The sequence below is a fragment of the Erinaceus europaeus genome, chromosome 18, assembly GCF_950295315.1.
Source record: "Erinaceus europaeus chromosome 18, mEriEur2.1, whole genome shotgun sequence".
Taxonomy (NCBI): domain Eukaryota; kingdom Metazoa; phylum Chordata; class Mammalia; order Eulipotyphla; family Erinaceidae; genus Erinaceus; species Erinaceus europaeus.
The window spans coordinates 70,507,750-70,533,314 of record NC_080179.1 but is presented as its reverse complement, the minus strand read 5'-3'; the positions used below and the strand labels follow the sequence as shown (position 1 = coordinate 70,533,314).

Sequence of the window (25,565 nt, the reverse complement as noted above, 5' to 3'; positions counted from 1 at the left end):
ACAGATCTTCATTCCTGTATTTTCAGATATTAATAAAAAACTATAGGTCAAAAAACTTTGGCTAAAATTGGTGACTTATATATATACGTTGGAAAGGACAACGAAAACAAATGTTGGAGAGGATGTGGGGGAAAGGGGACACTTCTGCCCCGTTGGTGGGAATATACATTGGCCCAACATTTGTGGAAAAGTCTGGAGAAATAGACCTACCCTATGACCCAGTAATTTCTTTCCTAGGGATTTACCCAAAGGAAACAAAGCACCTGTAAGAAGAGATATATGTATACCTACTCATAGCAACACAATCTGTAATAGTCAAAACTTGAAAGCTAAACAGATATCCAGCAACAGATGAGTAGTTTTTAAAAAAAAACAAAAAACTTTTCTAACTGACAGAGTCAAATACTACTCAGCTGTCAGATGACAGGATTGTTTTCTCTGAGTCATCTTATATGGAACTGGAAGATAATGTGTTAAGTGAGATAAGCCAAAAAAGAACAAACGATCTTACTTTTGAGGGAGAACATGAAATGCAACATGGACTGGGCATTGTACAGCATCAAAGCAAAGGACGTGGGGGAAGAAAAGGGGGGTGGAAGAGAACTGTGAGGTCCTGGTACATAATGAAATTGTGTTCATGTATATCAATGACTGTACTCTAAGGCATTAAGCCTCTCAATAAAAAGAAAAAATTGCTGATATACCAAAGGTGTCTCTGTTCTGACAGAACGAAGTGGAAGGGTGGGGGTGGGATAGGAAAGCGTTTCCCTAAACATTAAACAAGCCGCATAGCTATTATTCTTAGTTTATCAAAAGTAAAACACTTCAAGTGCTAGGACTATTATGACTGAAGCTTGGTCCCAGATTCAATCCCTGGTCATAAACCAGAGCTGAGTAGTGCTCCAGCGAAAAAAAAAGTAATTAAGAAATGTCATATATATATTGATCTTTGCCAAATAATATCCATAAGATGCTACAGATTTAAAACAAAACAGAAAAAGGTCACTAATGAACAAGAGTCAGAGATTTACATGAGAAGCTGACAAAAATTCATTGTTATTAATTCACAACTCAGGTCATATAACTATACGGAAAATCTTGTATTACAAATACTTTTGCTGAAGTTATTTTTGTTTATTATTATTATTTTATCAAAGCACTGCTCAACTCTGGCTTGTGGTGGTGAAAGGGGGGGACTGAAACTGACTCTGAAGGCTAAGTCTCTTTGTATAATCACTGTGCTATCTACAACTGCCCTTGAGGTTTCCCTGTTTATTGTGTTAAACTTGCTTCACAAGTGGTGAAGCAGGGCTACAGGTATCTCTGCGTCTTTCCTCTTTCTCCCAATCCCTTTGCAATTTGTCTCTGTTCAATAGTAAATAAATATATTTTTTAAAATTATATGGAAATCAAATAAAGTACTCAGACACTATTGAAAAGTTAAAAAGGCAAACTTACTACATCTGAATATGGTTCACTGGATTCTTCCATTACTTGGACATTTTCCAAACCAGGCAAAAGAAGCAGAACTTTTTGTTTGGCTTCCCTGAGTATTAGTCTTAAAAACAAAAAGCAAACATGTATATAATATGCTTTAAGTAACACTGTTTAAGTATTAGTAATCCACTAACAAGAATACTTGTTAATTTTAAGCTAATTTTAAAGCTACACAGAGCCAGTTAAGTGGCAGTATAGATAATTGTACCAAGTACACAAAACTGTAACAAAGTGCAGACGTGACTAATTTTTTCTAATCTCTTCAGCTTCCACATTTCCAAAACTTTCCCATGTTAACTTCCAAACAAAAAATAAATATCAATTAAAATAAATATTAATTAAGTATTCTCTATACATTACCAAACTTTAAAGTGACCATTAATTTCTGGCCTCTTCTGTAGCAATTATGCCAAGGACAAAAATATATGGTCAAATAATGTTTAGGGACTGCCGTCTACTCGAGTAATATATCTCAGCTATGGAAGCCTCTCCAGTGATTCCCTTAAGAAAATTTATAAATGTCAATTTATATAACCACAATAATTGTATAAATTTTTCTTGTTAACATACTTTAACTCTTCGGGGTAAACTAACATCGGCTCTTTAGCAAACGTGGCATTCCAGAACTGAGCACTCTGCTTTCGAATCTGTCTGTTCTTGTGCAAAAATATGATGCACAATAGTGGTGATATCTGCTCCAGAAGTTCACTGTCGTAAGTTCCAGTGTAGCTGAAGTGGAGACAAGCAATGATTTCGCCAAGTAGCTTTTCTAACTAGGAAAAAAGGAAAAGTTCATTAGAATAACAGGTGGAATGCTCCTTTTAAAACAAAGAAACAAAAGCTCAAAACAGAAAAAAAAAAAAAAACACCTTAAAACATTCATTCTCTCATTATAAACCGACAAATTATAGGTAAATTGAATTTCTGACTGATATTACATGATTTCATGACTTCTAATTACCATAGCAAAATGTCTTCAGGTTAATTCTAACAGTTGTCTACTACAATTTTACTTAATCTCCAGAAACAAATATTCTCCAAAGCTAAGTCATATTAAGTGACTTCATATCCTTTAAGAAACTATGTTGGCTGTTATTTTACTAAATGTCCTTTAAATTTGAGTAATAATAAACATTTTAAAATCAATAGAATTATGCATATAAAATTATCTAGAATAAACCCCCATGTTTTTCTCATTACAAAAGTTTATTTTAAAGACGATTATCTCTTTTTACCTTGTTGTTCATAGAACTATACACTTTAGGAACTTCATCACGTCTAGAAAGAAAAAAGAGAAGGTGCCATTTATATTTCAGAAGCAAGGCCAATAATATTGTAGTCATGCAAGTAACTTGTGGTGACATAAAAAGAAAAGAGAAGGTGCTGTTTATATTTCAGAAACAACAATAATATTGTAGTCACGCAAATAACTTGTGGTGATATAAGAAGGTGCCAAAGCTTTAACAAAAATACATCAAATGCCAAACATTAAACGTGGGATAACCTACCTTTCATAAAACAAATCACCAAAAATGAGGACTACTCTTCACAACACTGACATTTTTAAATTCTAAACTATTTTAAAATAAGTTAGTTTTACTAAAAATAAAAAAGTGCATGATACCGTGCGCAAAGGTCTTGACTCAAGCCCTTGGTCCTCACTCATAGGGTAAAAACTTCACAAGCTATGAAGCAGTATTGTAGGTGACTCTATCTCATTCTTCCCACTTAGTTTTTGTCACTACCCAAAATAAATGCAGATAGCGTTTGCAATGTTTGAAGATCTGGGGTTCTACTTTGTACTCCAAATATCTGTCCCTAATTGGTATGGGTCTGGTGAGCTGCATGTGAACACACGGAAGCTTGCTATGAAGAACGTTAGCCATGCTGCCAATGTGCTTTTTGCAATGTTATGTTTAGGGTTTTGCAGGTCTCCTGATAGGCAGTTTACTTTAATTCTAATGTAAACTGTAATGTAAGTCAATAATATTTTGAAACATAATTCAGGATTTAAATGTGTATGCCCTTTAAACCAACCAAACAGTAACCTTCAATCACAGTGGCGATGTAGACACAATGTGAACAACTATAATATTGCTGTTATGAAGGAAATGGCTACCAATAAGAAGCCACAGTTTCAGACCACGATGTGAACATTAAAAAATCAATACTTTGAGGGGCCAGGTGATGGAACACTTGGCTGAGTGTACCAGGATCCGGGTTTTAGACCCCTTCCCCACCTGCGGGGGGAAGAGCTTCCTCTACCAGGTGAAGAAGTGATGCAGGTGTCTCTTTCTCCCTATGTCCCCCCTTCCTCTCAATTTCTGGTTGGTTGCCTCTATCCAAAAAAATACAAAATTAAAAAAAAAATTTTTTAATTAAGATTTCTAGATATGATATAGGGTCCATACAATACACTGAGTGCAAAGTAGCATGTCAAGAATGCTCTTATACTTGGCATACATTTCACTGGTCTGCTTGTTTATTACTCAGCTACAAGTGGGCGTGACTTGCATGCGGAAGGACTTCCCGTTCCTACCAAGTTCACACTTCTGTGATTCCATAGGTATTTTGTAAACAAAAGTGTAAGTTTAATATATTAACCTCATCAAGAGGTCAAGAAGAAATCTACCATCTGTGACAGCTAATATGAAAGTTTGCTACCTGGATCTAAATTACATATGTAAAATCCAAAAGTCTTCTAAGCCCAAAATACTTACTTTGAGTTTTCATAAAGTAATGCCAGAGGTCTTGTTAAAGTTGCAAATATTTTTCGGATCATAGAGGGTAATGAAATATGTCCAAGTACATTGGAAAGAATGCCGGTAATTGAGTCGCCGATAGCCCGGAGAGTATCAGAATGTACTTCCTTGAGGCTCACAGTGTGGAAACAACTGATAACTCGCACAATAAGCTTAAACAAGGAAGCTAACTTGCCAAGAGGTTCTTTCTTCTTTTTGGACCAATCTGAAGTTCTCTGTGGGGCTAAAGTAAAATTTAATATATTACAAAATTTCAAACGTCACTACTCCCTATTACAAATCACACTTCATATTTAAATGCTAGATATATGTGCTTCTGTAGGATAATAGCCACAAATCTTCAAATGACACACCATTAATGGGTAAATATGATTATATTATCTTTAAAATATAATGAGATAGAAGAAAACGCGAAAAAAAACTTTTTTGCCTACAAGGTTTATCACTGGGGCTCAGTGCTTGCACCACGAATCCACTGCTCCTGGCGGCCATCTTTCATACATTGTTACTGTTGTTGGATAAGACAAAGAAACTGAGAGACATGGGGAAGATAAGAGAGGAGGAAAGACACCTGCAGGCCTGCTTCATCACTTTCGAAGTGACCATCCCTCCCTCCCTGCAGGTGGGTAGCCAGGAGCTGGAACCGGGATCCTTGCACCGGTCCCTAAGTTTCATACTTTATGCCCTTAGCCCAGTGTGTGCTATGGCATGGCCACCGGAAAAATAGAAAACTTAAGAATTCTAGGTCAGATCAATGAGGTTTAGAGTTAATGATATTTATATACTTTTCCCATATTTAGGAACTACTCACTTCTTGGACCCAGATTTGTAGTCCTATTTTCAACTCTGATACCATCTTCCCAGACAATACTTTTAGTCCACATGCATGTTAGGGGTCAGGCTCAGGCAAAAATAGTCACGGGCTGACTGCAATATACCTACAAAGTCTACCAGACTTCCTAGTTTCTTCCAGTATAAAGGCACCAAGTCTCATCTGCTCTATTGTTGCCTTCAGGATCCTGATTACTAAACAATTTGCTCTGCTTTGTATCTTAATGCTTTTCAGCCATCAAGTTGCAGATGCTACCATGACACCAATCTGACTTCCCTGGGCAGACGACCTCATTGATGTGTCCTGGAAGCCCACCTACCCAGTCCTACCCCACTACGGAAAGATAGAAACAGGCTGGGGGTATAGATTGACATGCTAATGCCCATGTCCAGTGGAGAAGCAATTATAGAAGCCAGACCTTCTACCTTCTGCACCCCATACAGACGTTGATCCAGTGGTCCGGGAGGTGACGCAGTGGATAGAACATCGGGACTCTCAAACATGAAGTCCTGAGTTCAATCCCCGGCAGCACATGTACTAGGGTAATGCCTAGTTCTTTCTCTCTCCTCCTATGTTTCTCATGAATAATAAAATCTTCTTAGAAAAAAAAAAAAAGATTATTTGGGTCCATATTCCCAGAGTGATAAATAAGAAAGCTTCCAGTGGGGAGTTGAGGAGAAGGACCCGGTTCACAACTGGTGGTTTACGCTGCAGGTCTCTCTCCATCGATATCACCCCTACTTTCAAAAATAATTAAGAATGTTTCCATTATATCCTAAGACTCTCCATATAACCCACTGGGTAGTATCTTCCTAACAGAAGTATTTACTATTTTATAATGGAAAATCTGAGAGACACCATTTTAATAAGCAAATAGCACTACATTAACATCAATACTGCATGCCTGATCCAAAACACTAAAAAATAGCCTGCGTCAGGATGTGTACCAATCAAGCTCGAGCCCAGCTGCCACCAAGCTCAAGGAAGCTTTGCTGAGTCTTTCAGCACCTCTGCTTGTACAATAATTTCTGATATCACTTATTATGCAACCATTTTAATAATTAAACTACTTGAGATTTAATTTTTTTTTCTGAGATAATAAATGATGCAGGTGTCTCTTTCTCCCTATGTCCCCCCCTTCCTCTCAGTCATCATGGTACTTCTCAGTCATCATGGGAACTGAGATTAAAAAGGAAAAAAGATCCCAGGAGATAGATAACTAGAAAATGAAGCATAAGACTTGTAAGCACGTGGTCCAGGTCCACTTTTTTTTTTTTTTAATTTCCTTTTATTGTCACCAGGACTACTACTGAGGCTTGGTGCCAGGATTGCAAATCCACTACTCTTGGTAGTAGCATCTCCCCACTCCTTTTCTTTCTTTTTTTTTTTTTCTTCCTCTTTTACTGAGACAGAGAAATTGAGAGGGGAGGGAGAAAGAAAGACACCTGCAGACCTGCTAGGTGGCCCTCCAAGTATCCTCGCTGTGGGCCAACACAGTTCTTTGCACAGGTTCAGTTTCTATCACCAGGTATGTCACTGCTGAGTGCTACTCTAGTTTCTCATAAAAATAAACTCATGTGTGGTCCAAAAGGTGGCGCAGTGGATAAAATTAGACTCTCAAGCATGAGTTCAATCCCTGGCAGTACATGTACCAGAATGATATCTGCTTCTTTCTCTCCACCTTTCACTCATGATATACTAGTGTGGGGGTGGCAAGGGGGTTAGAGTGTTAAGGTAAAAGGGGCTGGGTGGGGAGCACACAAAGTGTGCAATGACCTGGTCCCCATCTGGGGTGGAGGCGAGGAAGGCAAGACACTTCACAAGCTGTAGTGCTTGTAGATGTCTACTTTGGTCTGTTAGGAAGAAAACTGGTGACAGAACAGGGAAGTCAGCTCCAGTACAGTAATGCTCCTGGCAGTGGGAAAAACAAAAAGGTAAAGGGAAGGAAGAACCTGCATATTGTATTTGATTTCACAGGTAATTAACAGTCATAATAAAATCAAAGGCAGGTGAGATTATATACAGAACAATTACTAGAATTTGCCCTGACAATAGTTCAAACAGTTTATGATGTACTGGGTGAACAATAAGGTAGAAAAGATACTTACATTTAACTTTGGTCTGATATTTAATATTATATGGTGAGAAGTCAATACAATCAACCATTATAGTAATAATATGGACGATCCTATCCAAGCAAAACAGATTCTAGAAAAAAAGTAATTACGTCAGAGAAGTCCAACTACTAGCAATGTTTTCAAGAATGCTAAACACCAAGAATAAAAGTGAAGACTTTCTCAGAGACATACTATTTAATGGCACACAATTCACTGCTTATGCCAAATAAGGCACATTACACATATGGTTTTTGAGTATTGCCCAGGTAACTTTAGTACACGCCGATATAAAGAAAGAAAATTAAGGACCACAGAAAATAAGGTCTGAAATCCAGCTAAGGAATGCTAAAAGAGGGGGCTGGGCAGTGTTGTACCAGGTTAAGGGCACATAGTACGAAGTGTAAGGACCCAAGCAAGGATGCCAGCTCAAGCCCCCAGTTCCCCCTGCAGGGTCGCTTCACAAGTGATGAAGCAGGACTGTGTGTGTGTGTGTGGCGGGGGGGCTTCCTCCCTCTCTCAATTTCTCTCTGCCCTATCCAAAATAAATAAAAGGCCATAGGAGCAGTGGAGTCGTAATGTAGGCACAGAGCCCCAGCGATAACCCTGGAGGCACAAAAAAAGGGGGGGGGGACAGACAGAGAGAGAAAGAGAAAGAAATACCAAAAGACTGAAAATACCACTCAGGTAAGGCAATCTTTCGGTAACACAGGAGGTATCTTTTTATATTGAGTGGGTAAATTTAAGTAAAAAGTGGGGGGGGGGGGGGGGGCGCGCTAATATTACAATCACTTATTTAGAATAGGTGAAAAGAAAACTTTAATCTGTCTCTTCAAGTTTAAATCTGGGGGCATAGAAATTCTCTAGTCCTTAACAACTCATGGAGGGGGGCAGAGAGCTGAGAAAAAAAAAAAGCTTTATGGCATCCTATACAAATTATAATTAAAATTCAGAATTCTAGAATAAAACCAGGAAAAAAGGCAAATACAAAAAATGTGTGAGGCAGTGATGTCATTCACATCAGCCTTCGATTTGCTGAGGTACATTATAAATACTGACTGTTTAAATTGTTATGAGTGCTATTTATCTGGTCAGTGGACCAACCCATTAAGAAGATAAAATAATGAAGTCTGGGGAGACAGCATAATAGTTATGCAAGAAGCCTTTCCTGTATCAAGCAACAAAGGTCCCCAGTTCAGTCAAGTACCACCACGAACTGGAGCTGAGCATTGCTCTACATATTAAAAAAAAAAAATTCAACGTGGGGGCACCAAATTATACATAACAATTACAAACAACTCCTAGGATAGATACATTGATAGCAACACGCAATAGATGGGGATCTTAGTACATTACTTATAAAGATACAAATCACAGCTAGAAAAAGTAGCAGCAGTAATTTTTAATAGCTATATGCAAAAGCTTTCTCCTTTTTCCCCCTATAACTATATATTTTCTCATGCACATGAACCATTTTCAACTTAGTGACATAGGTTAAGACTGATTAAGGGGAGTCGGGTGGTAGCCTATCGGGTTAAGCACATGTGGACTGGTTAGGATCCCAGCTCAAGACCCGGGCTCCCCGGAGTCACTTCACAAGCAGTGAAGCAGGTCTGCAGGTGTCTCTCTGTCTCTCTTCCTCCCTATCTCCCCATTCTCTCTCAATTTCTCTGCCTCTATCCAATAACAAAAAAAAAAAAACCCTCTAAACAAAAAAGAGACTATGATTAAGTCCAATACCAACAAAAGAGAATAAAAAGAACACGAAAATCATAGATATGGCATGCTTAAAGCATTTAAATTGTTGAAGTGAAACTTCAATCTGACTGATGAAAGTCAATGCAAAAATCTCTGAATTTTTAGGATTCCTTATCAAGTGGGAATAGATAGCATAATGGTTATGCAAAGAGACTCTCATGCCTGAGGTTCCAAAGTCCCAGGTTCAATGCCCTGAGCCAGAGTTGAGCAGAGGTCTGATTAAAAAAAAAAAAATCACTTATCTGCAATGTTTTAAAAGAATTTCCTCTAACAGCTGGGGACTCAGTTCAGTGAGTACAATGCAGCACTTCCATGCAATAGGAGCCAGGTTTGATTTGCGATTACATATCGCAGAGCAGAGTTCTTATCTCTCATAATAATACAGACGATTTCAGCTATTTCACGGAGGCTAAACAGGGCACCACAGATACATGTGATGGGCTCACTAATCTGCAGATGAACTTTACCGGATTCTTCTGTAGCCCCACATCTTAGTATGGGAAAGTGGGGAAAAGAGAAAAAGAGAAAGGGACCGGTTATAATATCGAAAAGTAGCTTTCGTGCTGGTCAAATGGCTCATCTGTACTGTCGAGCGTGCAGCCCAGGTCAGAGCTCATCTACCACTTCCCTCAAGGAACCCTTGCTGCTGTGTTGTCTTTTCCTGTCTCCCTATTTAAGACAGTTGAATGGAATCAGTGAAGCTCTAGTGACAACTGAAGGGCGGTGGGGGAAGAAAACGTTTGAAACTAACAAAAATCAAGCCATCTAGGTGGGCTAAAAATCACGCACACAAACGTTCCTGGATGAGAAACTACAGCAGTATAGAAATATAAATTCTGCTAAATTAGATCTCAGAATTAAATCTAGTCTAAGTGAGGCAAACTTTCAAGGTTAGTTTATAAACTTGACATTCAAAGCGAACACCTGTTGCACAGTTCAGTATGAATCTATTCTAGACCTTTTTATATTACACATAAAATTTATGTATTGGTATTCAACATGAACAAAGTGTTCCCAGCATTTGACTTCTGTTCTACTTTATTACTTTTAAGCATGCCTTATTTTTTTTTTTACTTTGCCTCCAGGGTTAGTAATCCACTGCTCCTGGAGGCTATTTTTCCTCTTTTGTTGCCCTTGTTTTATCGTTGTTTTGATTGTTATTGCCATTGCTATCATTGTTGTTGGATAGGTCAGAGAGAAATGGAGAGTGGAGGGGAAGACAGAGAGGGGAGAGAAAGACAGACACCTGCAGACCTGCTTCACTGCTTGTGAAGAGACCCCTCTGCAGGTGGGGAGCTGGGGGCTTGAAGCGGGATCTTTAAGCTGGGCCTTGAGCTTTGTGCCATGTGCACTTAACCCGCTGCGCTACCACCTGACCCCTTAAGCATGCCTTTTCTCACCTTAAAAAGATGCATTTCTCACTCTTGATAGTTACTGCTGCCACTTAGTAGCTGCTAGCAACTAAGAGTTAGAAATCAGTTTCACTTTAGAGCATTTTTAGACAAATAGCACAATTCTGATGTTTAAAAAATGTTTATTTACTCCTTTTTGTTGCCCATATTTTATTGTTGTTATTGTTATTGATGCCATCATTGTTGGATAGGACATAGAGAAATGGAGAGAGGAGGGGAAGACAGAGGGGAGGGAAGACACCTGCAGACCTGCTTCACCGTTTGTGAAGTGACTCCCCTGCAGGTGGGGAGCCGGGGTCTCGAACTAGGATCAATCCTGACTTTTTAATAGATTTTTTTTCATTGACTTTAGAAAAATTGTATCCCTTTTAAAAGACTTTCTGTGACTATGCTGCGATTGGAAAAAAAAAAAAAATTGAGTTTCTTAAAACTGCTTCCTCTCCCATGGCGTTTATTTAACTTAAGCGTGTTAATATAATTGCACTTTATGTTTCCGTTTTGGTACTTAAAAGTTTCAAACCCTCTTGTGTATTTCATTATGCTACCTCAAATTTTCTGAGGTTTGGAACACGGTCTTGTTGGCAGGGAGCCCTGGTACATTTCTCCCCTGTGGGTGGGGAAAAGTTCCACTTCTGCTTTTGCTAAGTTTATGTGCAATACAAAGAGGTCTATAACGAGAGATTCATTCCAAGTTGGACAACAGTTGAAGAATAAAAAGGATTCCACGTATTTTATAGATACAGACTTTGAAGGGACTCACTTTAAAGATCTCAAAACAGACAGTGAGGTCCCAAATCTCTCGTACTGTTGCCTAGAAAGGCACAGACAGGCAGGCAAACTACACTTAGTAAGAGCTGCCTAGCTCCGTCAGTGGCACTGACACATGGACCTTAACGTGCAGAGACAAAACTGTTTTGCAAAGATGTTACTTGCTTTATATATTGATCACTTGTAAACCTAAAACACTAGCAAATTGATCACTTGTCATAGGTATTTTACTCGAAAAGCTTTCACCAAAAACAAGTCATTATTGGGACAAACTTACTGAAAGTTCTTCATCTTCTAAGCTGGACATTATTTTAGAAGAAAGTTCCTCACAACACAAATTCTCTTCTGCTGTTGCCACCAATGCAGCACAGCGGGAAAAGGCTCTATATAACTCTGACCAAGTTCTAAGCAGGGTCTTCATGGTGGCCTAGGATAGCATAAAGAAAGTTAATCCGTGCATATCAAATACCTATCTGGATGCAACTTTATCATTTTAAAAACCACCGAAACATTTCAAGTACTGAAAAGACTAACCTAGTAACAAGTCTGCCATTCTGACAACCCCCAAAGAGGTGAGAGTGAACAACAGTAGAGCTGTGGTGTCAGTGATTCTCAGTGGTAAAGAGGAACTTCTGTTCACTATTTCTTTCCCTTAAGCTGATACACATCATCGAGGTTGTCTTGTTTTAGGAAACACTACTGTAATTCATTTTAAGCAGTAAATAGTTTTTAGAAAAACACAAATTCCTCAAGTAAAAAATTTGACACTGACTTACCCCTGGAAATTTCTGGGCCGAAAAAATATGGGTTACTGGTAAAGTCAACGCACTGTAGATGGCACTAAAATTATGTTCTAATGCATCACCTTGGTTCACTTCATTGGTCTGAAACAAGAATTCTGAAGTTAGATATACTGTCACCGAATTATAGGAAATCAGTATCTTACTGTGTAGGGAATAGAACTGTATTCCAATATACGTTCAAAGGACAGTGTACCCATTAATTTTGGGACCTCGGTGGTGGAACACCCAGATGAGCATACACATCACCATGCTCAAGGGACCAGGGTTCAAATCCCCTCTCCCCATCTGCAAAAGGAAAGCTTCAGAAGTGGTGAAGCAGGTCTGCAGGTATCTCCCTCTCTCCCTCTCCACCTCTCTTCTCAACTTCTCTCTATCCTGTTAGATAAAACAGAGGGGGAGAGGGGAGATGCCCCTGGGGACAATGGATTTGTAGTGCTGCTACCAACACCAAAGAAAAGAAAATGAAACAAAACTGCAATCTGGATAGACACAGAATACACATGTAAAATGGAGGCTGAGAACAAGCCAAAGGACACCAAGACCTGCCAGCAATCACAAAAACTGAGAGCTCAGACTACTAAGATATCCTCACTGCCAGCTTCTGTTAAGCTGAATTTCTGTCCTCTATATATAGTTAGAAGAATATTCCTGGTGTTTTAAGCCACCAGTTAGTTGTGATTTGCCACAGACCCTGGAAAACAAAATGCACACTATGTTTATGGCCTGAAAAGGAATCATGGACTGTCCAATCTTTTACTACACACAGACTGTAACGCTTTGGTTGTGGTATGGAATACACTGTAATCCGATAACCCACGCGCACGCGCACACACACACTCACTCACTGAGCACTAAAACAGGAAACTTTTCTTCTAGAGTGTTATGTCTAGATGAGTTGGCTTCATTAAGCAGAGTGGCCAGCTTCAACATCACTTAAACTTGTTTGGCATCCTCATTTGCGTTATTAATCATTACATAAAGAAAATACAGATTGATAAAATAGCTGATAATCCATAATGACAACTGGAGCCCCTAGCATGTCAATGATGCCAGTGCATTCAAAATTTTCAATGCAAAAAACTACTATCTACAGATGGCTTGGGTTAGGGGACTGGCTAACAGCACAGCTGGTAGAGTGTACATGTGCAAGGACCCAGGTGCAAGGCCTCTGTCTCCAGATCTGCAGAAAGGAAGAAGCCTCAGGAGCTGTGGTGCAGGGCTCTAGGTGACTTCCTCTTTCTGTAACCACTCTCTGACAACAGACATTTACTGGTTTAGGGAGTATTATATGACTTTGTGTCAGTCAATGTGACTTGGCCATTTATAGCCCTGAGAACATACATTTGAGTTCAGATGACCATTAATATTCTTTAGAGTACAAATATTGAAAGAAGACTAGACAATTTGTAGGTTAATTGAGGTAGAAACTGAATCAACCCAAGAGCAGAAATAGTGGCAGCCTGTGGGGTAGTCCAGTGGAATCTCAAGTATGGGATCTTAAGGTTGACCCACAGCACTGCTTATGCTAGAGGCGTGCTCTCCCCCAGCACTGTTAACAAATTTTAAAATCTTTAAAATTGATGTGCAGGAATGTAAACAATCCCACACGTAAAAGCCCTTATTTTCCTCTACTCATACTCTTAACTTTTACCTAGGAGGAAAAATACAGCAAATTTATACCTGATTAATCAGTTCTGTTAATGGAGTGACTATAACGCTCCACATTCTCCAGAGATGTTCCTTGTTTTCCAACTGCTTTGCATGCTGATTAATAACATTCAACACTGAGTCACTAAAAGCTAACGGTGAAGTTGGACCAGAAAGAACACAGCCAACAAGTGTTTCCAGATTTAGAAAAAACCTGAAAAGAAAAATTTTGAACCACATTAACCTGAACTTTAAACCAAAATAAATTACAGATAAAAAGTGACAACACAAAGTAATTATAAATTCTGTCTTATTTGCTATTTTATTGTTGGCCGTCACTTTGGGAAAGCCTTGTTATGTTAGGATAAACTTTTCAAAAAGATACAAAAGAAATAAGAGGGAGTCGGGCGGTAGCGCAGCAGGTTAAGCGCACGTGGTGCAAAGCGCAAGGACTGGCGTAAGGATCCCGGTTTGAGCCCCCGGCTCCCCACCTGCAGGGGCGTCGCTTCACAGGCGGTGAAGCAGGTCTGCAGGTGTCTGTCTTTCTCTCGCCCTGTCTTCCCTTCCTCTCTCCATTTCTTTCTGTCCTGTCCAACATCAACAATGACATCAATAACTACAACAAGGGCAACAAAAGGGAATAAATAAATATTAAAAAGAGAGAAATAAGAGAAAGAGACCATAGCAATAAAACCTCCCTTAGTGTGGTGGGTGTCAAGTGTGAACATGAAGCCGGCCTTCCAGCTGCGCTGCCTTGTTGGTTACTTTGATAAATTTCTAAAACCGTTATGACAAGGACCTCAAAAGAATCTTAAAACATATATAACAGCTTATCTAAGATAAACATAAAGGATAGTTTTAAATTACCTTTCATCTTCTATGCCACATTCCAGGAGCTTATTGTTGAAAATTAACTGAATTAAGAACAAAGCAGGAGTCCCCTGAAGAAAGATAAAAGACAGATCAATCTTCTGGTTACAAAGAGCACAATTTTATTACATTTGCTTTCTACATCAACTATCCGAAGACCCCTTTTAAATCTGAGAAACTTAACTTCTGACATTACTTAGACAATAACAAAAACAACGGCAATTGTATTCCTATATTCCTGCGAACTACAAAGATGCTCAGCTCCCTCTATAATACTTTAGTTATATGCTGAGCGACATAAATCCGTGTATTGTAAATAAAAAGTACATTTCTGTCCTTTTTTGGGGGGTCATCGCCAGGATTTCATTGTTCCAAGAATATTTATTTATTTATGTGTTTTCCAGAGAGGCAGTGACAAAGACAGAGAGATGGAAGAAAGAGCAAAGCTCTGAAACTTCCTCCAACACCAAACATGAGCTGTTGTAAACACAGCTAAGCAGAGCACTACCCAAGTTAGCTATGTGGCAGCACCATGCATTTCACCATAATAAAGGCACAATATTGCTTCCCAAAAGTATGGGTACCCAGGAATATGTTTTGTATAAACAAATCAAAAACTTTCTGGGATCATTTCCATAGTCCAAGGAAATAGCTCCACTAATATATCAATTTTTTTTTTCTTTAACATAACCAGCAAATCCAAATTCAATACTTGGGATTTTATTATCTAAGCTTCACTACTTTAAAAGACATAATGTGAACTTTTCAAAAAGCTAATTTTAGGGCGAGGGTAGATAGCATAATGATTATGCAACGAGACTTGTCATGCCTGAGGCTCCATGACCCCAGGTTCAATCCCACATACTACCATTAAGCCAGAGCTGAGCAGTGCTCTAGTTTAAAAAAATAAATAAATAAGGGAGTCGGGCTGTAGCGCAGCGGGTTAAGCGCAGGTGGTGCAAAGCACAAGGACTGACATAAGGATCTCGGTTCGAACCCCGGCTCCCCACCTGCAGGGGAGTCGCTTCACAGGTGGTGAAGCAGGTCTGCAGGTGTCTGTCTTTCTCTCCCCCTCTCTGTCTTCCCCTCCTCTCTCCATTTCTCTCTGTCCTATCCAACAATGACAACAATAATAATAACTACAACAATAAAACAACAAGGGCAACAAAAGGGAATAAATAAATAAAATAAATATTAAAAAAATAAAAATAAATAAAAACCATCAAAAAACACCTGATTTTAATTATATTACATTTAAGATACTTGCATTAAGAATATCCATATTAGCAACCTGATATGCTGGTGAACCTAATACTTTCTGAGGTAGTCCTTTAATTGTAATTTCCATGAGGACCTAGAAAAGATAAAAGTTGTAGGTTAGATAAAGTACTTTGTAAAAATATACAGTATTAGTAGCACTTCCTTGAAGTAAGACTGTGCTTCCTTGAAACATCTCTATAGTGAGAAACACATTTAAAAAAAAAAAATTGTGCTTCCTGTGTTTTTTACAGGCTTACTAAAAAAATATTTTATCTTCAACAGAGAAAGCAACTGAGTGGTCCGGGAGGTGGCGCAGTGATAAAGCTTTGAACTCTCAAGCATGGGGTCCTGAGTTTGATCCCCGGCAGCACATGTGCCAGTGATGTCTGGTTCCTTCTGTCTATCTTTTCATAAATAAATAAAGTCTTTTTTTAAAAAAGTATTTAAAAGAAAAAGAGAAACTGAGAGAGGGAGAGGGTTCCAACATCCATGAAGCTTCCCCACCCCCACCCGCTGCAGGTGGGGACTGGGGGTTTGAACCCGGGTCTTCATGCACTGCAGTGTGTGCGTACATGTAACTGGGTACCCCTGCCCGGCCCCTATATGCTTTTTTTTAATGCAGTGGTAAGAATGGAGTGAAGGTCTCCTACTTATATAAAATTAACAAGTGGGCTCCCAGGTCCAAGCGTCTGACTGCACAGCCTAGGAATGTGGTGCTGTGAGCAGGAGGAACGAGCTGGGAGAGGCAGAGACAGCCAGGCAGTGCTGTACTGCCCGCCCGCCCGCAGCGCCCTTGCCGTTTCCATGTGGCCCTGGGAACAAAGGCGGGACCTAAGCAGGAGCTGAGCAGGGGACTGGTAAAAGTAATACTAACTGCGCTGACAAGAAGATGTGCCAAAAATTAAGCACAGGGGCACAGGTTTCAAATCACAATAATAAAATCAATGAAAGAGTATTTATTAGGGGGCTGGTTTATGGGTAGACACTCAATATAAGTATGTTCTCAAATTCTACTAACTGCAAGTAATTTCAATTTAAAATGCAATTTCAGAAGGTGGTTTTTAAATTCCAGCTTGGTTAGTGTCATACATACCAGTGTTTTAGATACAGGAAATACTTCTGACTTCACTATACTTTCCAAAGATTTCAGTAAGAGGGTCAAAACGTCAGAACCTGGTCTTTCCTTTTTGTTACCTAACAAAAATAAAAGAAACAATGCAGTTCTGAACATTTTTACCATGAAAATAAAGTAACCAGGAGTAAGAACACACACTTAGTTATGAATGTTTTTACTAATGCAGCAAGGTACTAGAACAAAATGAATTTGAAATGTTTTATTTCAAAATTGGTTATGACAGTAAATGTTACATATGAAAACTAAACAATTCACCGACTGCTACAGAAATCATTTTAAAGAGCTATAATGCTTACCTGACTCAGTAGCTGACTTTACCAAGCCAATGAGCTCCTTCCAGATAGCACTGACAACTGTATCTGTAAAAGGATATGAACAAAATGAGTCAGGATGTCCCTTCACCCTAATTACACAGAAATAAATTAATAGGGAGTCCAGGGGTAGCACAGCGCATTGAGCACATGTGGCGCAAAGCACAAGGACTGGTATAAGGATCCTGGTTCGAGCACCCGGCTCCAACACCTGCAGGAGCGTCACTTTACAGGCAGTGAAGCAGGTCTGCAGGTGTCTTTCTCTATCCCTGTCTTCCCCTCCTCTCTCCATCACAATGATATCAATAACTACAACAATAAAAGGCATCAAAAGGTAGTAAGTAAATTATCTTTTAAAAATCTTTTTTTAAAAAAAAATTGAGCAATAATTCAGGATACTAGTCTGACAACAGTCAACCTTATAGTTAGCTTATTAAAGAATGTCAAAATGTTTAAAATGAATTTTTCAAAATGACTGTTACACAGTGAGACTGGGTCACACATCTAAGATTTCCTTTCACCTTTTGCGTTTCCCCCATGTACAGTTTTTTCCCTGTAAGTATACCTATGCTAAAGTTACATTTGCCACACAACAGGGTATAAGTAACACTAGAACAATTTTAGCAAATATAGTCTAGTAGAAGTAATGTGAATATAATATGGTCCCTCTGAATATATCTTATTGTACAAAATAGTACTGACAATGGTAAGTAGTGGGGAATCTACAGAAATCAGAACTGAACAGTGTGTCTGAGGCTCCTGGCTCAATCATCACTGGCAACACATGTACCAGTGGTGCGTTGGTTCCCTCTCCTTAAATATAATAAAAAATACTGAACTCTTCCAGCATAGTCTGACCAAAAGGTGACAGAATCTATTTGTTATTTTTATTATTTTTTTTTTGTAATATAAGTTTTAACAAGTTTCAATTTATCTTCAATATTTACCAGACGCATCTTTTCCAACTGCAACAAAGCTATCATGAACAGCAGCAATAAGTGTATTCGCATGCTTGGAAAAAAAAGAGGAGCTGTTGATTAGAGGATGTTCCAGTGCCTCTAGAAAAAGAAAGGAAAAAATTATGCAAAACTGAATTTTTAAGAAACAAACTCAGCATAAAACTGTAGGTTGTGTGACATTTTCTATTGAAAGTGTCTATATACACTTCATAAAAATAATTACAGAATGTTTTAGCTGTGCGGAAAATCTCAGTCTTCACTCCAACGCTTTGTAATCTGAAATGTCTTAGTAACTGAAACTGTATTGAGACAAGTACCTAAACTCAGTGCAAGTTTGTTTTGTTTAGCAAAGTTCAAGACTTCTGGACCCAACAGGAAATGAAGCAGCATTTCAAGTCCCAAAAGTTGAATAGAGGGTATAGCAGCCATTCCACCAAAATTTGAAGTTGGACTTAACCGGGGAGTTCCAGGGGGTCCATATGGGGAAGCACCTTATAACAAACAGAAAGAAAATACGAGCGTTTCAATCAGGCAAGCAAGTGAATACAATTTGCTTACTTAGCTTCTATGAAATGAACCTTGAAAGAAGTAAATGGTATATTTCACAAATAAAAGCTTGAGGGTCCCAAGGATCTGTTCTTTTTAACAATAGCCCTATGATTCTTCTGAAGAAACACACACGTTGCTTGCATGCTGTTCACATAATATAGTGGGAAAAGCTAGGTGGCCCAGGAGGTGGTACAGGGACAGGAGGGATAAACTTAAATGATCCTCAAATAATCCCCAGCGCCAAATGTGCCAGAGTGATGCTCTGACCCTTTCTCTCCCTGTCCATCTGTATCAATTCCAAAATGCAGCTGCAATAGTAAATAGGAACATAAGACCAAGAAAGAGCATGTCAGGAATTATGTAATAAGGGACTCAAAGACAAAATGTTCCGCTTTATGTGGACATCACTTAGCAAATTAAAAATTGGAGGGAGTCAGGCAGTAGTGCAGCAGTTAAGCACAAATGGAGCAAAGCGCAGGGGCTGGTGTAAGGGTCCCAGTTCGAGCCCCCAGCTCTCCACCTGCAGGGGAGTCGATTCACAGGTGGTGAAGCAGGTCTGCAGGTGTCTCTTTCTCTCCTCCTGTCTTCCCCATCTCTCTCCATTTCTCTCTGTCCTATCCAATGACGATGACATCAATAACAATAACTACAACAACAACAAAAAACAAGGGCAACAAAAAGGAAAATAAATAAATATAAAAAATTATTTTAAAAAGACCTTTTAAGGGGGTCAGGCGGTGGCGCAGTGGGTTAAGCGCATGTGGCGCAAAACGCAGGGACCGGCGTAAGGATCCCGGTTCGAGCCCCCGGCTCCCCACCTGCAGGGGAGTCGCTTCACAGGCGGTGAAGCAGGTCTGCAGGTGTCTATCTTTCTCTCCCCTCCTCTCTCCATTTCTCTCTGTCCTATCCAACAACGAATTGCGTCAACAAAGGCAATAATAATAGCCACAACGAAGCTACAACAAGGGCAACAAAAGGGGGAAAAAAATGGCCTCCAGGAGCGGTGGATTCATGGTGCAGGCACGGAGCCCAGCAATAACCCTGGAGGAGGAGAAAAAAAAAAAAAAAAAAAAAAAGACCTTTTAAAAAAATGAAGAATTTGGGCCAGGTGGTGGCATACCTGGCTGAGTGCACGAGAACCCAGGTTCAAGCCCCTAGTCCCCACCTGCAGGGGGGGGAAGCAGGTCTGTAGGTGTCTTTGTCTCTCTCCCTCCTTTCAATTTCTGGCTGTCTCTATCCAATTAGTAAATGAAAATAAAAATTTTTTTTAAAAAAAGTTAAAAAGTGAAAGATTACCTTTGTGAACAGGAGTCATAGGAGTCAAACCTGTACCAGCAGCTACACGAGATGAATTACCTTGCGAAGTGTTACATTCACTACTTATTGTGCTTTGAATCAGAGGCACACACACCTGGGGAGGGGGGGTAAATACAAAAGGAAAAGAAGCTGAAAACAGATTATCTATCAACTTTTCTAAAAATCCTATAAAGCAATTAAGGTTCGTTGAACAGCAGTCAGGAAAGCTTCAGGAGTGGTGAGGCAGTGCTGCAGTCATCTCTGTCTCTCTCGCACTCTTAATCCGCCCTTCCTCTCTCAATTCCTTCCTCTATCCTTGATATGACTTGCCTCTGATCTTTGGCGCCACATGAAAGCAGCTAGCAAGCACAGCACTGTGGACAGCTGAGCAATGCTTTGCACATTATCACCTCCTCAAAAGTGAAATTAACAAAGTTGGCAAGGAGTTGGCTCCAAACTAAACACGTATGAGACCCATAAATGGATTTCAGGCACCACATAAAAAAAATCAGAAATGTTCTAATTTTTAAAAACATTATTAAACCAGCCATCTGAATTTAGTTCAAAGATCTTGTTGAAACAGTCTAATAGTTATGCAAATTTCCCACCTTCCAAGAACATACTCACTGATATAGTTTTAAAAACTACATGGGGGAGTTGGGCATTAGCAGAGCGGGTTAAGCGTATGTGGCGCGAACTGCAAGGACCTGCTTAAGGATCCCGGTTCAAGCCCCGGGCTCCCCACCTGCAGGAGCGTCAATCCACAGGTGGTGAAGCAGGTCTGCAGGTGTCTATCTTTTTCTCCCCCTCCTCTCTCCATTTCTCTGTCCTCTCTAACAAAGACACCAATAACAACAACTACAACAATAAAAAAGGGGCAACATAAGGAGCCCAACACATCCATCCAAAAAGATCTGTGTACACATATGTTCTTCACAGCACAATTCGTAATTGCCAAAACCTGGAAACAACCCAGCTGTCCAACAACAGATGAGTGGCTGAGCAAGCTGTGGTCTATATACACAATGGAACAGTACTGAGCTATAAAAAATGGTGACTTCACCATTTTCAGTCGATTTTGGATGGACCTTGAAAAATTCATGGTAAGTGAAATCAGTCAGAAACAGAAGGATGAATATGGGATGATCTCACTCTCAGGCAGAAATTGAAAAACAAGATCAGAAAAGAAAACACAAGTAGAACTTAAACTGCAATTGGCGTATTGCACCAAAGTAAAAGACTCTGGGGTGGGAGGGTGGGGAGACTACAGGTCCAAGAAGGTTGACAGAGGACCTGGCGGGGGTTGTATTGTTATATGGGAAATTGGGAAATGTTATGCATGTACAAAGTATTGCATTTACTGTTGAATGTAAAACATTAATTCCCCAATAAAGAAATTTTTAAAGGGGGGCAACAAAAGGGAAAGTAAATAAATAATAATAATAAACAACATTACACGAACTATGGGCTGAGTAGATGTTACTATGTGCAAGAACCAGGGTTAAAGGCCCAGGCCCCCACCAGAGGAAGGGGTAAGCTTAACAAGCAGTAGAACCAAGAGGCAGGTATCTCGCTCCCTCCTCTCTTAACTTCAGGTTATCTCTATTCAAAAAAAAGGTAAAGTAAAAAAACAAAAAGATAACGGGTAGGGGAGATAGCATGATGGTTATGCAAACAGACGTTCATGCCTGAGGCTACAAAGTCCTGGGTTCCATCCCCCACACCACCATATGCCAGAGCTAAGCAGTGCTCTATAGTGTTTCTCTGTCTCTCTCTCTCTGTGTGTGTATCTCTCTAAAGTAAATAGAATTTTTAAAAAATGGTTAACAATATTCCAAAAGTAAAATATAATGCAAAGCTGCAGGTAAGATAAAGAACTAAAAGATCTGGGTGGGGGTAGATTGCATAGTGGTTATTGCACATAGACTCTCATGCCTGAGGCTCCAAAGTTTTAGGCTCAATCAGTGGCACCACCATAAGCTAGAGCTGAACAGTGCTTTGGTAAAAAAAACACCTACGCAGCTATTAAGAACAATGAACCCAGATCCCAGAGGAACTAGATAATATGAACAGGCCCACCACAGACAACAAATTGAAACAGCTATCAAAACCTTCCCACAAATAAAAGTCCTGGACAAGAAGGTTTTACAAATGAATTATTCAAAACCTTCAATGAAGAGTTAAATACTTTTAAAAGTCTCCCAGAAGATTGAAGACAAAGGAATACTCATCTCCAGCTTCTATGAAGCCAACATCACTGATACAAATGCAGGCAGGGACACAACCAAAAAGAAAACTACAGACCAATATCTCTGATGAACATAGATGCTAAAAACTGAACAAAATTCTAGCCAACCAGATACAGCAGTATATTACAAAGACTGTTCATCATGACCAAGTGGGGTTTATCCTAGGGATGCAAGGTTGGTTTAATATACTTAAATCCACTGATTCTATAGTATGATACACTTCCATCCTGCCTCCAGAGTAGAGACAGATACTTGATGACTGGAAAGGCATGAGGACTCCATTTCAGACAACAGGAGAAAAAGCCTTCAAGAGAAATTAACTAATAAGAAAGTTGTTTGCTGGGGTGGGGCGTGGGTGGAGGAATCTTCTATCAACTTTGGTCTTTCTGCACACACAGCAAATTTGGCTGATAGTAATTTAAAAACAACACACTAATGAAAAATACAAAATATAGGTCAACACTTGTCAGTATTTATTACCTGTTCAAAATTAGCTGGGAGGTTAGGTCCAAGTCTCATCAGTAAATACCACCAGACTTCTAGCTTTGTTAGTGCCAGAGCTTCTGTTCTCACATGAATAGAACTCAGAGGCTGCATCAACAACTTCAATCGTTTGGCACTACACAGTATTTCTACAAAGAAAATTAGCAAACAGGTTAAGACATACAGGAACTAAAAAAAACTAAGCATACCTCCTTTTACCACAGCAAGAAAGCAGATTGACTTAACAAAAATCACCAATTGTTCTTGCTGAAAATAAAATAATATTCACTTTGACACACTCCTGTGGGAAATACACCTATTAATAAATAAATGATTAAAAAAGTAGAAAGCTTAGGCTCGCAGACAGGTCACCCAGAAGAAAAACTGGACTTAAGTCTCAGTAGTACTTGGGAGCAGTACAGGTGGGAATCATCAACGCTGAGCTCTCTCTCCCCCCTCTGCACCTCTCTCTAACAAAGAATGAAAACCCAGCTCTGGATTAATTCTTTAAAAAAAAAAAAAAAAACACCACTGAACATGAATAACACATGCTAAGTGCTGAGTTCCAGGAGCAGCAATGTCCACATCATTTCTGTGTGTTCATCTGAGAGGAAAGACTATGAAGGATGCTACTCCATCTAGCGGGCCGTATTCCCTACAACCTGCAACACATGAGGCAGTCCTCAGTAACAAATGCCCTGTCTAACTTGCCAAATTTTCACATAATTGTCCAAAGCGTATTATCCTCATTTCACAGGTAAACATGTCAACACGTGAAAGTTTTTTTTTTTAATCAAATGCTACTGTCGATAGCATCAATACAGCGACAACAACAATAACTGCAACGATGAAAATTCAGCCAACAAGGGCAAAAAAAAAAAGGGGGGGAAATAAAAGGAAAAACAAAGTGAAACATTACAAAATTTTTAAAAAGAAATGGATTTTCTCATTCTCCAGCAGGAACTATTTTTTCCAGCAAATTCCTTCTCGAATATTATCTCATATTACCAGTTCATAAACAACAAAATGCAGGATTCAGTTGAAGCTGCATTGGGAAGACTTAAAAATATAATAGCATAATGGTTATGCAAAGAGACACTCCTGCCTGAGGCTCCCTGTAGCACCAGGTTCAATCCTCTGCACCATAAACCCGAGTTCAGCAGTGTTCTCATTAAAAAAAAAAAATCAATGTAAACAACTACTGTTAATGATCTTTGGCAGAAGAAACTACAGAAATCAACATTTACTCAAAAGATTCTTTTAAATTATGCTTTTAAATATAATCCATTAATTTCTGATAGTGAAAGAAACTGACAGGGGAAGACAGACAGACACACTATAACAAGGCTTCACTTGTGAAGCTTTTCCCTCCAGGTGCAGCCTGGGGGCTTGAATCTGGGTCCTTGTGCTTTGTAAATTGCTCAACCAGGTGAGCCGCCACTACCTGGTTCCTCTCAGTAGATCATATAAACATAGTACCAATAACTAGCAACCCAATTATGTAATTTCTCATCTGGTCCATTTTGGGGCTACATATCATTAATGAAAGTTACATAAAGAGAGCAACTTAAGAGCTGAAATCTATTAAAATCTTGGGAGTCGGGCTGTAGCGCAGCGGGTTAAGTGCAAAGCACAAGGACCGGCATAAGGATCCTGGTTAGAGCCACCAGCTCCCCACTTGCAGGGGAGTCACTTTACAGGTGATGAAGCAGGTCGGAAGGCATCTTTCTCTCCCCCTCTCTTCATTTCTCTCTGTCCTATTCAACAACAACAGTAACTACAAGGGCAACAAAAGGGAATAAATAAATATTTAAAAAAAAAAAAGAAAACCTCAGGTCGTCAGGAGGATGGTTCAGTGGGAGGGGCATTTATATGTGGCAAGATCAATTTCAGCACCACAAAAAGCAACATGCTAGCTTCCCTCTTTTATTAGTAAAAAAGAAAGGGACAAGTATTTTTGTCACTGTTTCATCTTTAAATAAAGTAACAAGCACTGGGTAGTGGCGTACCTTGTAAAGCTGATGTGTTACAATGCCCAAGAACTGAGGCTCAAACCCCCATTCCTCACTTGCAGAGGAAAAACCTCACAAGCGAAACTGTGGTGCAGATCTGTCTCCATTCCCCCCCCCCCTTCCTACCAATGTCTGCCTCTATCCAGTAATATAATATATTTAGGGGCTGGGTGGTGGCCCACATGTCACAATGCTCAAGGACACGGGTTTGAAGCCCCAGCCACCACCTTCAGGGGGAGAGCTTTGCGGGTCTCTCTCTATCACCTACTTCCCACTTGATTTCTGACTGTCTCTATCCAATAAATATAGTTTGTTTTAAAACTAACCTGATTTTTTTTTTCAATAATCTTGTACCTTCTAACTCTAATTCGCTAAAAACAGCTTTTAATGGGGGGGGGGGTTCGGGTGGTAGCGCAGTGGGTTAAGCGCATGTGGCACAAAGCACAAGGACCAGTCTAAGGATCCTGGTTCGAGCCCCCAGCTCCCCACCTGCAGGGGAGTTGCTTCACAGGTGCTGAAGCAGGTCTGCAGGTGTCTTTCTCTTGTCTTCCCCTCCTCTCTCCATTTCTCTCTGTCCTATCCAACAACGAAGGACACCAACAACGATAACCACAACAAGGGCAACAAAGGGGGAGGGGGGATGGCCTCCAGGATCAGGGGCTTCATGGTGCAGGCAGTAACCCTGGAGAGAGCTTAGTTTTTTCATCTTAAGTAAAATCCATAAAAATGAGAGGATAGACATAGACAGTAACACACGTAGTAGAGGCACCATGTGTTCTTATGCACAAGGACCTGGGTTCAAGCCCCAGGCCCCACCTGCAGGGGGAGCTCCGCGAGCAGTGAAGCAG

At 39.7% G+C, this 25,565-nt stretch overlaps 1 protein-coding gene across 1 annotated transcript in view; it reads right to left on the bottom strand.

The window, feature by feature from the left end:
* Nucleotides 1-25,565, bottom strand: part of RIF1 (replication timing regulatory factor 1) — a 65,715-nt gene that overhangs the window by 23,832 nt on the left and 16,318 nt on the right. The window contains exons 10-25 of the mRNA XM_060178111.1: nucleotides 22,703-22,854; nucleotides 19,974-20,088; nucleotides 18,446-18,619; nucleotides 18,117-18,227; nucleotides 17,155-17,217; nucleotides 16,817-16,917; nucleotides 15,731-15,817; nucleotides 14,461-14,534; nucleotides 13,627-13,807; nucleotides 11,920-12,027; nucleotides 11,421-11,570; nucleotides 7,200-7,299; nucleotides 4,218-4,482; nucleotides 2,733-2,775; nucleotides 2,068-2,270; nucleotides 1,459-1,558 (exon numbers count right to left, since the gene is read on the bottom strand). Coding sequence (XP_060034094.1) covers nucleotides 1,459-1,558; nucleotides 2,068-2,270; nucleotides 2,733-2,775; nucleotides 4,218-4,482; nucleotides 7,200-7,299; nucleotides 11,421-11,570; nucleotides 11,920-12,027; nucleotides 13,627-13,807; nucleotides 14,461-14,534; nucleotides 15,731-15,817; nucleotides 16,817-16,917; nucleotides 17,155-17,217; nucleotides 18,117-18,227; nucleotides 18,446-18,619; nucleotides 19,974-20,088; nucleotides 22,703-22,854 — 2,027 coding nt within the window. The remainder of the gene's footprint in view (nucleotides 1-1,458; nucleotides 1,559-2,067; nucleotides 2,271-2,732; nucleotides 2,776-4,217; nucleotides 4,483-7,199; nucleotides 7,300-11,420; nucleotides 11,571-11,919; nucleotides 12,028-13,626; nucleotides 13,808-14,460; nucleotides 14,535-15,730; nucleotides 15,818-16,816; nucleotides 16,918-17,154; nucleotides 17,218-18,116; nucleotides 18,228-18,445; nucleotides 18,620-19,973; nucleotides 20,089-22,702; nucleotides 22,855-25,565) is intronic.